Here is a 13,806-nt window from a genome sequence, read left to right on the forward strand (position 1 = left end):
CCCTGGTCCTGGACTGCCCCACCATCGGGAACATCCTTCCTGCATCTAGTCTGTCCAGTCCTGTTAGAATTTTGTAGGTTTCTATGAGATCTCCTCTCATCCTCTAAACTCTAGCAAATACAAGCCTAATCGACCCAATCTCTCTTCATATATCAGTGCTGCCATCCCAGGGATTAGTCTGGTGAACCTTTGCTGCACTCCCTCCATAGCAAGAACATTCTTCTTCAGATAAGGAGACCAAAACTGCACAATACTTCAGATGTGGTCTCACCAAAGCCTTGTATAATTGCAGCAAGACCTCCTTGCTCCTGTACTCAAATCCTCTCGCTATAAAGGCCAACATACCATTTGCCTTCTTAACTGCCTGCTGCACCTGCATGCTTACTTTCAGCGACTGGTGTACAAGGACACCCAGGTCTTGCTGCACCTCCCCCTTTCCCAATCTATCGCCGTTCAGATAATAATCTGCCTTTCTGTTTTTGCCACCAAAGTGGATAACCTCACATTTATCCACAATATACTGCATGTGCCATGTATTTGCCCACTCACTCAACCTGTCCAAATCACACTGGAGCTTCTCTGCATCCTCCTCACAGCTCACACTCCCACCCAGCTTTGTGTCATCTGCAAACTTGGATATATTCCATTTAATTCCCTCATCTATATCATTAATATATATTGTGAATAGCTGGGGTACTAGCACTGATCCCTGCAGTACCCCACTAGTCACTGCCTGCCACTCAGAAAGAAGACCCGTGTCAGTACCTTACCCCTAATCCCATGTGCTTTAATTTTGCATGCTAATCTCTTATGTGGGTCCTTATTGAAACCCTTCTGAAAGTCCAAATACACCACATCCACTGGTTCTCTTTTATATATTCTACTAGTTACATCCTCAAAAAATTCCAGTAGATTTGTCAAGCATGATGTTAGCAGAGCACACACTCTGGGTCCTGTGTGAAAGAGTGTGCAGAGAGCAGCAGGATGGGCACTTACTGGGTAGTCATGGCGGTACATGTACAGGTCTCTGGCAGCAAAGAAACTTCTCTTGGGCTTGAATGGAGTGTCGACTTTATCATCATTCTGTAAAAGATCAGATTAACCAGGATAAACTCAATGCAAACTGCTTTTGGAGAATTAAAACAACAGGTAACTAGGAGCTCAGGGTGTACTGCAAAGTGGTCACCCAGTCTGTATTTAGTCGCCCTCATGTACAGTAGACCACATTGTGAGCAATGAATACAGTATACTGAATTGAAGGAAGTACCAAGTAAATCACTGTTTCACTTGGGGCCTTGGATAGTGAGGAGAGAGGAGGTGAAAGGGCAGGTGTTATACCTCCTGTGCTTGCAGGGGAAGGTGCTATAGGAAGGGGATAGCATGTTTAGGGTAATTGAGGAGTGGACCAGGGTGCCATGAAGGGAACAGTCCCTTCAGAATGCTGAAAGGGGAGTGGAGGGGAGGGGAAGATGTGAGGGGTGAAAGATATAGGACAGATGTCAGAGGTAGTTTCTTTACGCAGAGAGTAGTAGGGGCGTGGAACGCCCTGCCTGCAACAGTAGCAGCACAGTGGCGCAGTGGTTAGCACTGCAGCCTCATAGCTCCAGGGACCCGGGTTCGATTCTGGCACTGCCTGTGTGGAGTTTGCAAGTTCTTCCTGTGTCTGCGTGGGTTTTCTCCGGGTGCTCCGGTTTCCTCCCACAAGCCAAAAGACTTGCAGGTTGGTAGGTAAATTGGCCATTATAAATTGTCACTAGTGTAGGTGGGAGGGAAATATAGGGACAGATGGGGATGTTTGGTAGGAATATGGGATTAGTGTAGGATTAGTATAAATGGGTGGTTACTGGTCGGCACAGACTCGGTGGGCCGAAGGGCCTGTTTCAGTGCTGTATCTCTAATCTAATCTAAATCTAGACTCGCCAACTTTAAGGGCATTTAAGTGGTCATTGGATAGACATATGGATGAAAATGGAATAGTGTAGGTCAGATGGTCGGCGCAACATCGAGGGCCGAAGGGCCTGTACTGCGCTGTAATGTTCTAATGTTTGGCGGTGGTATCACGCTGGAGATGGCAGAGGATGATCCTTTGAATACAGAGGCTGGGTGGGTGGAAATTGACAAGGGGAATTCTGTTGTGGTTGTGGGATGGAGGGGAAGGGGTGAGAGCAGAAGTGTGTGAAATAGATCGGACATGTTTGAGGGCCCTGTCCATCATGGTGGGGGAATCCTCAGTTAAGGAAAGAGGAAGACATAACTGAAGCACTAGAATGGAAGGTTGCGTTGTCCGAACAGGTGTGATGGAGAAACTGGGAGAATGGAATCGAGTCCTTGCAGGAACTGGGGTGTGAGGAAGTGTAGCCCAGGTAGCTGTGGAAGTCCGTGAGCTTGTAGTGAATATCGGTTCATAGCCTATCCCCAGAGATGGAGACAGAGAAGTTGAGGAAGGGAAGCGCCTAAGATGGACCGTGTAAAGGTAAGAGAAGGGTGGAAATTGGAAACAAAGCCTATGAAATTTTCCAGTTCAGGGAGAGAACAGGAAGCAGCACCTATAGTCATCAATGTACCGGAAGAAAAGGTGAGTAAGGGTGCCTGAATAGGATTGGAACAAGGAATGTTCCACATATCGCACAAAATAGCAGGCATAACTCATAGCAACACCATTTTGCAGGAAGTGAGCGGAATTGAAGTTGTTGTTCAATGTTCAGCCACGCGGAGGAGGGTGGTGGTGGATGGGGACTGGTTGGGCCTCTGTTCAAGGAAGAAGGGGAGAGCCCTCAAACCATCCTGGTGGGGGATGGAGATGTAGAGAGATTGGACGTCAATAGTGAAGAGGCGGCGGTCAGGGCCAGAAAACTACTAAAGGGATGGAGGACATTGGAAGAGTCATAGATGCAGGTGGGAAGAAACTGGACAAGGGAGAAAAAAAAAAGAGTTGAGCAAGGAAGAAATCAGTTCAGTGGGGCAGGAACAGGCTGGAACAATGGGTCTACCAGGGCAATGCTGCTTAGTTTAGTTTAGTTTAGAGATACAGCACTGAAACAGGCCCTTCGGCCCACCGAGTCTGTGCCGACCATCAACCACCCATTTATACTAATCCTACATTAAACCCATATTCCTACCACATGTCCCTATATTTCCCTACCACCTACCTATACTAGGGGCAATTTATAATGGCCAATTAACCTATCAACCAGCAAGTCTTTGGCATGTGGGGGGAAACCGGAGCACCCGGAGGAAACCCACGCAGACACAGGGAGAACTTGCAAACTCCACACAGGCAGTACCCAGAATTGAACCCGGGTCGCTGGAGCTGTGAGGCTGCGGTGGGAAGGAGGTCGATGTGGGTAGTACAGGGTTGGGGAACTGTGAGTTTGAGGCTGTGGAGGGAAGATCTCCAGAGATGAGGTCAGTGACAGTCCTGGAGATGTGGCTTGATATTCAGTGGTGGGGTCATGGTCCAGGGAGGTAGGAGGAAGCGCTAAAGAGTTGACGTTCGGCCTCTGCTGGATAGAGGTCAGTATGCCAGAAAACAATGGCCCCACCCTTGTCAGCAGTTTGATCACAATGGTAGGGTTGGACCTGAGAGAACGGAGTGCAGCAAATTCGGAGGGAGACAGGTTAGAATGAGTGAAGGGAGTGGAGAAACTGAGACGCCAGTGGTTCTCAATGAAAAGATCGAGAGAGGATAAGAGGTCTTAGGAAGGGGCCCTGGTGGATGTCGAATACTGGAGACGAGTAGAAGGGTCCCCTGAGCAGGGGGATGACTCCTGGCCAGAGAAGTGGGCACGGAGGTGGAGGCAATGGAAGAAGAGCTCAGCATCATGCCAAGCTCGAAATTCATTGAGGTGGGGGAGTGGGGGGGGGGGGGGGGGGGTGGGGGCGCAGGTGAGATTCAAAACAGAGATGGAGTCAGTGAGAAGGGAAGGGAAGAAGGATCCAGAGGGACGTTAGTACCCATGAGTTGCTGAAGCTTGCGATTCTTCACACCTGAAAGGAACAGAAAAAGTTTTTTGTTAAAGTACCGGATGAGACGAAGGGTAAAATGAAACTGCGGAGCAGAGATGGAGTCAGTCCTGAAGAGAGAGGATGAGACTGTGCACGTGGCAGTGCATGGTGTCGAGTGTGGATCTCAAGAGCAGTGAGAACAGTGGTTCAAGGAACACTGAATGTCTAGGAAACTTAAGAATTACGAATCAGGAGCAGAAGTAGGCCATTCGGCCCCTCACAGCAACTGAATTCACTGCATTCCTGTGAAATTGTGTGCAGATTGAAAAAGAAGATTCTGATCAATTCATAACTGGACATTCTATGACATGGAGGTAATTCATATATTGTTTTAGAATGAGAAAACACCATTAATTGCAACATTTTTGTCTTGTTCAGCTGACTACCATCCTATTTAACCCCTCAATTCCTTTTCCCTCTGCTGTCCCCTGGTTCTATTTCCCAGTATCCTTCTCTGATAATTCACTCTGTCTTTTTAAGAAATTGTTCTACCTGGTTTTCCTCCTTCCTCCTAGTTTACCTTACCTCAGTTTAACCCATCATTGTATTGCTTGTGCTCTGTACTCAGCAGACCACCTCCCTATAATTGTGTTCATTACCAGAGAGATTAAAACTGGTCCATTCTAGAACCTTCTGTACAAAGTACCATTTTGGTAGGGAAAACACAGAAGTGTAAGCACCCCAAGAGGATTTTGCCAGAGTTCTGTGAATAAGCTGCTTTTTCTAAAAGAGCTCGCTCATTATTTGCCCCGGTTTCTATCAAAGACTGATGAACAAAGTCTGACAACCGAGTTAAAGGCCGGCTCAGATTAGGAAAAAAAAACCCGACCCAAACCCAACAGAACCACATCGGACCCGAGCCCAACCTGGCCAGAGTCCTTCCTTTTTTCCCGTGCCCGGCCCGACCCAACCACTGGAATGTTCACTTTACCTACCTTCCGATTCTGAATCAGTTTTTCACTTTTCCAGTTTGTACAGATAAGCAACAAAAACTGTAATTGGACTTGAAAGGCTGTTTAAAAAGATGAAGATTGGAGCCACAAAGTCAGTGATTGTTTGGTCACAAGTTAAACAGAAACCCATGGAATTGTACCCAGACATATTGTGCTACATGCACAGACACAGGGAGAACTTGCAAACTCCACACAGGCAGTACCTGGAATCGAACCCAGGTCCCTGGAGCTGTGAGGCTGCGGTGCTAACCACTGTGCCGCCTAAAGATGTGCACTTCAGTTTTGTGTTTAATGAGGATGTAAAGCCAGCCGACACTATCAGACCAACAACTATCTATTCGAATCCCATTTCCCAGTCTCCTTTTCTATTAGTTCTTTCTAAACACTAATCCAATTTCCCTTTAACTGATGTTACAGTTTCGGCCTCAGGAAGCACTAGTACTAAGATGTTTCATTTTTCTTTGTATGAAACTATATCCGCCAGCTTCCCCTTTCATTCTTCGATCAGAATGCTCACTCTGGGTGAGTTCATGACAGTTTCTTTTACATCTGTGAAGTTCAGATTCTGTTCCCCTCAGTCTTTATTTCTGTGGTTTACTGGGTCACCTGCACCTCCTCCCAGCATTTCCCTGATACTGTTGGGTTTTTTTGAGTGTACAAATGTTCGGCTGCTGAACCCAAATGATCTCAGAATTGCAATTTCCCACAATTTTGAGCTTCATTTTTCAAGAATAAAACAACTTAAAACAATGAAGCTTTTCTGGATATAATTCTGTTTAACCCACTTACATTTTTCCAAAGCACCTGCCTTGCACTGATCAGCACTGCACCTCACTTCATGCCCAGCCACCCATCACAGCTGCAGTAACCAGAACAGAAATAGAAAGCAGAACACCTTCAGGGAGTGGGCAGTTTGAATAAGTCTCACTTATTTAAAAATTAAAGAGAGCAAGGAGAAAATAGGAAATACAAGAGCAACTTTATAATTAAAAGTGTTAGCCTCTACCAACTAGAAGGACAAGGGCAGCAGATGCAGGGGAACACCACCACCTGCAAGTTCCCCTCCAAGTCACACACCATCCTGACTTGGAACTATATCGCCGTTCCTTCACTGTCGCTGGGTCAAAATCCTGGAACTCCCTTCCTAACAGCACTGTGGGTGTACCTACCCCACATGGACTGCAGCAGTTCAAGAAGGCAGCTCACCACTACCTTCTCAAGGGCAATTAGGAATGGGCAATAAATGCTGGCCTAGCCAGCGACGCTCACCTCCCGTGAATGAATATTGAAAAAAGACTCTTTTGGCTCAGAGTGACAACATGTTTCCTGGCCAGAATGGAGATGATTGGGCAATTCCCCTGTCAATCGCTCATGAAGATCGCACTGTTGTAAGTGATTGTGATTGATTTTACCCATAAAATTTGTATTCAGTGACTATCCTCCACTCACTGCACATTGCTGGAGAAATAATCCTGCCTTTAAAAGCAAACTTTGCTGTAGTTTCAGTCATGAGTTCTGTTTGCTGTAGTTTGTAGAGACTGTTTAAATAGATGTTGCTTGCTGAGTAAATAGACACTTTACTGTAAAATAGATTGTCTGCTGTAAGTCGGTCATAAGGCCCACCCGTCTGCAACTCAGTGACTGACACAGTGCAGCTCATTATTGACACCACTGTCAGCCAGACACTTCAGATTCTTTCAACAAATGGGATTCAGGGTGTCATGCGTACAAGACGTGCGACGACGAAAAAATATAAACTAAAACTGAAGAGTTATAAAAATTGACGTTACCTTTTTTTAAAAAAAGGACAATACTGCTAAAAATGGCCACCGAAGGTTAAATGACCTGGTCTTTGTATATTCAAACTCTCTGACAGGGACAAAGGAATACGTTTTGATCCAGGTGGGGTCAATTACACCCATTCTGAAACATACCTGAATTGAATGGGTTCTTCTGAAACAAAGAAGGTATGAAGTAGCCACTTCCTAGGCCATTGCTGGTCACCACAGGGAGGGAGATCCACATCTCCTAACAGAGACCATTTCTGACCTTAAAGGTAGCTCCCTGAAGAGAGAGAGAGACACCCAGAAAAATGCCTCACCTAGAAACTTCTTTACAGCTGAAGGGCTAGGAGACAGTCAGAAGGGAAACACCCTGGTTTGGAATTCTGCATCTTTACATGCAGCAGTGAATTAGAAATGATCCACCATCTTCAAGTGAACTTTCAACCAAGAGAGAAATCTACAAACACCTCAGGCCTACAACCAGTGAGCTCTTCACTTCCGAGAGAATTCATCAGGTTTATCGTGACCCCCAAAACCTACCTCATTTATAACCACTTACCCCTTTTCCTCTCTATCTGTCGTTTTGTGTGTGTGTGTGTCTGTCTGTCTGTATGTGAATGCGTAAGTGGATATGGTAGCGGCAATTTTGGGTTAAGGTGTAGTGATCAATAAATAAATGATTTTCTGTTTTAAACCTACAAGAAAACCTGTCGCTGTCAGATTATTTGACAAATAAACAAAAAGGCGTTAAATGCTAACAACAGAACCATTTGCTGTGGTCAGCTGGGAGTTGAACAGTGGGAACCACCCAAATCTCACCACGTGGTCGTAACAAGGGTTATTAACAATGCACAAGGGGGTACTGTGGAGAGGTGAGTTAGATGGACCAAGGGTCTTCTCCTGTCTCAAACTGTTACTATGTTACTAAAACTGGAAATTAGGGGATGGGCAATCCGGAGAAGTGTGAGGTGATGCATTTCGGGAGGGAATACACAATAAATGGGAGGATATTGAGAGGGGTAGAGGTGAAAGACCTTGGAGTGCATGTCCACAGGTCCCTGAAGGTGGCAGGACAGGTAGATAAAGTGAAGAAGGCATATGGGGGAATGCTTTCCTTTACTGGCCGAAGTACAGAATACAAAAACAGGGATGTGATGCTGGAACTGTATAAAACACTGGTTAGGCACAGCTGGAGTACTGCGTACAGTTCTGGTCACCACACTGCAGGAAGGACATAATTGCTCTGGAGAGAGTGCAGAGGAGATTTACAGGAATGTTGCCAGGGCTTGAAAACTGTCGCTATGAGGAAAGATTAGATAGGTTAGAGTTGTTTTCTTTAAAACAGAGGAGGCTGAGGGATGACTTAATTGAAGTGTACAATATTATGAGGGGCCTAGATAGAGTAGACAGGAAGGACCTGTTACCCCTCGCGGAGAGGTCAATTACCAGGGGGCACAGATTGGAGGTAATTGGTAGAAGGATTAGAGGGGAAATGAGGAAAAACATTTTCACCCAGAGGGTGGTGGGTGTCTGGAATTCACTGCCCAGATCGGTGGTGGAGGCAGAAACCCTCAACTCACATGAAAGGTACCTGGACGTGCACCTGAAGTGCTGTAACCTGTGAGGCTATGGACCAAGTGCTGGAAGGTGGGATTAGATTGGGAGGCTAGTTTTTCAGCCGGCGCAGACTTGATGGGCTGAATGGCCTCCTTCTGTGCTGTAACTGTTCTGTGATTCTATGGGCACTGGGGATGGTAGAATATAAAGGGAAAACAATATATTTTAGATTCTTTCATCAGAACGCATGATGAACAGATCCTGATGAAAGGTCACTGACCTGAAACATTAACTTTGCTTCTCTCTCCACAGATGCTGCCAGACCTGCTGAGTATTTTCCAGTACTATTTGTTTTCATTATGGATTTGTAAAAGACCAGTTATATCAAAAAATCCAGAGAGCTGATGAAGGAAATGTCAAGCATGTTGTGTACATCAGTTTTCAAAAGACAATGGTTAGGAGGCATAGTTACAAAATTAAGGGAATGTGAACTTATATTGCTGAACTAAAATAAGACACTAGTTCAGTCTCAGCTGGAGCACTGCATCTAATTCTGGGCACCGCCCTTTAAGAAAGATGTGAGGGCATTGGACAGAGTGCAGAAAAGATTCACGAGAATAGTTCCAGGGATGACAGACTTGTTATGAAGATAGTGTCACGGAACTGTACTTATCTTTTCTGCTTGAATTAAAACAGTGTACCTTTAAGACAGAGAAAGAGGCTTTTGGATTTCTAAGGCAGTGTGCCAGCTGCACTTGTTACCTAGGCGACAGGAGGAGAGAGAGGTCACATGGTGTAATGTTTCGATTTGACTGTGTGTAAAAACCAACTAAAATCAGTCTCAAGCAGACACCAGCAAAGTGTGCTTACTGAAGAAAAGAGCTGTCTATTTCTCAGCAGAAATTCTACAAGGAGCTACAGGCCAAGTTAATTGCCTAAGGAGGAAAAAAATCCCTTTGAAGAGACCATTTGTATTGCTGGAGGTAGCAAAAATCCTTTTTCTTTTCTTCCAATCTAAGAATCTTTGCTTCAAGATTGATTCTCTCTTGACTGATTGTGTTTGCTGGAATTTGCAATAAAGTTTCAACTGAGAGACTGTTGGTTTTAAAATCCGAGTGGACCCATTGCTATACTCCTTGTTTAAAGAACTGTGTGATGCCTGCTGCAGCCAAATGCCTAAAAGAATGTTTCATCAAATCTGCGTGGAGACTTTGAGTGGTATTTGATTATTTTCACACTAGGAAACCTCACCCATCAGGAATGTAACCCACGAAGACTTCCAACCCAGTTATTTATTTATTAAGAATCAGCTAAATTTTTTAAGCATAATTTTTTGTAAACAAAGAAACTGGTTAACCGTTGATTTGAATGTGTGCGTGTGAATGGGGGAGATAGGTTAAAATAAGTAATAAGGTCTTTAGACATAGGTTTATCGTAATAGTGTTTGAGATTTAATTTTTTAATAAATAGCTAATTTGTTGTCTAAAGATACCTGGTTTGGCCTGTTTTATTCTGGGGGTTGATAAAGTGTTTAGTTTGACAGATTTCCAGTTGGGTGGTAAAACTTTAATAATATGCTGCGGCCTGTGAATTGATGGGACTGAACTGACAGTGCATTACTCCCACCTCAGTCATAACAATAGATTGGAGAAGTTAGGACTGTTTTACTTGGGGAAGAGACGGCTGAGAGGTGATTTGATAGAGATATTCAAAATCATGAAGGGTCTGGACAGAGTAGATAGGGAGAAACTGTTCCCACTCGTAAAAGGATCGAGAATGAGAGGGCACAGATTTAAAGTATTTGGTAACAGAAGCAAAAGGGACATGAGGAAAAACTTTTTCACGTAGCGAGTGGTTAAGGTCTGGAATGCACTGCCTGAGAGTGTGGTGGAGGCAGGTTCAATTGAAGCATTCAAAAGGGAATTAGACAGTTAGCTGAAAAGGAAGAATGTGCAGGGTTACAGGGAAAAGGCAGGGGAATGGGACTGATGGAGTTGCTCTTTTGGAGAGCCAGTGCAGACACGATGGGCTGAATGGCCTCCTTCTGCACTGTAACAATTCTGTGATGACATAGATAGGAACTTGGACAGAACAACAACCCTTGTATTTATTTGGCACCTTTAATGTAGTAAAACATGCCAAGGCGCTTCACAGAGCAATGATCAAGCAAACTCTGACATTGAGGCACATAAGGAGATATTAAGACAGATGCTTGATCAAAGAGGTCATTTTTGAAGGAGCTTCCGAAAAGGAGAGAGAGGTGGAGTGGTTTAGCAAGGGAAATCAGAGCTGAGAAAACAGATAATGGGGTTAATGGATTTTTTTGAATGAAGGGATGTAAAGAGCAGACCCCACAGTGATTGGCTCTCCTCAATGATATTACTATGGAGGGAGTACAATATTTTATGATGACTCAATAATAGGGAGTGTGCTTAATGAGGTTATTAGTTTGGGTGGATAAGATGTGAGATGAATTTCAATGTAAGATACTGAGAGAAAGAACGCAGAGACGAGATTTATAAAGAACGGCAAAACTTTGAAAGTAGCAGAGGAGCAGACAGTCTCAGGTGTTCAGATACAGCCTGGGAATTAAAATGGCTTTGGTGTCTTGGCCATACGAGCTTTCCACTTGTGCCCCATCCTTCACTGCCCCACAAAAATGCACCCACACCCCAAGTTAAAATTTGATTCCAATTGCTTTGAAATGCAGGAGATGGGAGTGTCTGAAGCAGCAATTCATGGAGTAAGTCTGCCCTGTGGGGATCAGTCAATCATGATTAGCTTCACAGCTCATTGTCACTGTGGAATGTGCTGGATTGTCTCCATGATTTGCTATGACTGTTATGAGTCGAAGAGACTTCGCAGTTGGCAGGAAAAAAGACAGAAGTGCAAGGAGAGAGCCAACTGTGTAACAGCCCCAACAACCAATTTTATCTGCAGCGCCTGTGGAAGAGCCTGTCACTCCAGAATTGGCCTTTATAGCCACTCCAGGCACTGCTTCACAAACCACTGACCACCTCCAGGCGCGTATCCATTGTCTCTGGAGACAAGGAGGACAAAGAAGAAGAAGAAGGTTATAGAACTTACACACTAGAGCACAGCAGAGTCTTCAAATGCAGGTTGTGTACCTAACATGCAACATTAGAAAGGCCTTATCCTCAGACCATGTCCACCAAGAAGTAAATTGAGACTGCCCTAGATGCTCAATTTAGGACCCGGACAGTTGACCGTCCAAATCTAACAACATACCAAGCTCCTCAACCACCAAACAGAAAGATGACACCTAAACTTGGAACTGCAGCCCCCATTAGTGTGTAAGATGGAGATATCTGTGGAGTCTGATTTCTATTTCATTCAATTCAAGCTCTTAAGAGACAGTAGTGTCGTGGTAATGTCAATAAACATGTCCCAGAGGCCTTGGCTATTGTCCTGGGGATACAGGTTCAAATCCCACCACGGCAGCTAGTGGAATTTAAATTCAATTAATTAATAAAAACTTCTGGAATTGAATGGTACCATGAAACTATCAGTTGTCATAAAAACCCATCTGGTTCACTTAAGTCCTTTAGGGAAGGAAATCTGCTGTCCTTACCTGGTCTGGCCTACATATGACTCCAGACCCACAACAATTTGGTTGACTCTTAACTGCCCTCTGAAATAGCCCAGCAAGCCACTCAGTTGTCAAGTGCACTTCGGGATGGGCAACAAATGATGGCCTTGCCAGCAACACCCACATCCCATTAAAAAATAAAAAGCAAGAAGTTGGACAATGATGCAAACAGAAGATATTCCAAAACCTGCCTGCACCAAGCAGCCTTGTGGTGTATCCTACTTATAGAAGGAACTGAAGGTAATTCCTTTCTGATGCATTTTATGAAATCTGCCCAGATAATGAATAGTGAACCTTCCGTTACATAGAACTTACAACACTGAAACATGCCATTCAATCCTACTGGTCTCTCTTGGCTTTTATGTTCCGCACAAGTCTCCTCCTCCCCTACAGCATCTATCTCTATCAGTATGTCCTTCTATTCCTTTCTCCCTCATATACTTCCCCTTAAATGCACCTATTCTATTCACCTCAACTTTCCCTTGTGGGAGTGAGTGAGTTCCACATTCCCTGTTGTAATTTTTTGAGACCATCTTATATTTATGGCCCCCTAGTTTTGGACTCTATCATAAGTGGAAGCATTTTCTGTACAACCACCTTATTTAAACCCTTTTATAATCTTACAGGCCTCTATCAGGCCACCTCTCAGTCTCTGTGCATAGTGCCTGAAGTATGGTCTAATCAGAGTTCTATTCAAGACCAAAATAACCTTTTCACTTTTCGATTCTATTCCTCTCCAGAAAACAGCCTCAGCCCATTCAGTCTTCCCTGATAGTTACAACCTCTCAGATCTGGCATCAGACTTGTCAATCTTTTTGGCACCTTCTCCAGTGCCTCTATATCCTTTTGATAATATAATTTTCTTAACTGTGCACAGTTCTCCAAATGTGGTCTAATCATGACTCTGTACAAGGTTAAGATAACTTCTTCACTGTTCAATTCTGTTCCTCTATATATTAACTCTAGTGCTAGGGTCTTTTTTTATATGGCCTTATTAACTTGTATTGTTACTTTTTGTGTTTTTTGTATCTGCGCCCCTAAGATAAAGCGGTTAAATTAGCTTTCGTTACAGGTTCTACCCGGTGGCACACAGAAGCCTCTTTGTCTTTGAGCCTCTCTGTCTGACACTACACGAGTCCTTTGTTTAGATTCAGCAGACAAACTAGCTTACTGAACTGGTGAATAAATGGGAGAAACAGAACAGTTTCACAATAATTCTTGAACTTTGCTCAGTCCCTGTAAAACTAGAAGTTAAATAGTTCTGTGCTAAACGAATGGGAATCAATCTTCTTTAAGAATAATTATTTTCCACTTTACAGATTAACTACAGGAGTTGTTCCTTTAACCCGTACTTTGGAAAGTGTCAAATTGAGAAAACTCTTCACTCCTGAGAAGCTCAGAGAGGGATTTCCCAGAATTGTTTCTCTTTCTTATCCCTGGGTTTTTAAAAAAATCTGGCACGAATACTGAAGCAGGCCATTCTGCCCCAGATATTTACCCAGCTTCCCCTTACACATATCGATGATGTGGCTGGGGAAGGCAGGGTGCTGGGAAGTGACGAGTTGAGATGTCCAGACTGGAACAGCTGGTCTTTTCCTGCCTGTGATGTTTACCATCCTTGAAATTCCTGTGGGATATTATGCTCTCCCCTGCGGTGGGTTTGGTGGCGGGGGGAGCATTTAATCAGACGGGATGGTGGCAGGTGGGGAACCCGTCACCTTCCCACCTCCCCCCCAATTAAGTCCGTTGGGGGGGGGGGGTGGGGGGGAAGGCCTGTGAACCGCCTTCTGGTCCTATCAATTGAGGCCATTATATAGATAATTAACGCCCAATTATGGGCCTCATCCCACCTCTGACGGTATCAGCCATGCAGTGTGCAGGTCTGTGGCCACACAGG

General features: G+C 44.5%; 1 protein-coding gene across 2 annotated transcripts in view; it reads right to left on the reverse strand.

Moving 5' to 3' along the window:
• Positions 1-13,806, reverse strand: part of ogfrl1 (opioid growth factor receptor-like 1) — a 55,609-nt gene that overhangs the window by 22,503 nt on the left and 19,300 nt on the right. For both annotated transcript variants that reach the window (XM_068020116.1, XM_068020117.1), the window contains exon 2: positions 997-1,083. In XM_068020116.1, the coding sequence (XP_067876217.1) occupies positions 997-1,083 (87 nt within the window). The remainder of the gene's footprint in view (positions 1-996; positions 1,084-13,806) is intronic.

Source organism: Heterodontus francisci, chromosome 3, assembly GCF_036365525.1.
Source record: "Heterodontus francisci isolate sHetFra1 chromosome 3, sHetFra1.hap1, whole genome shotgun sequence".
Taxonomy (NCBI): domain Eukaryota; kingdom Metazoa; phylum Chordata; class Chondrichthyes; order Heterodontiformes; family Heterodontidae; genus Heterodontus; species Heterodontus francisci.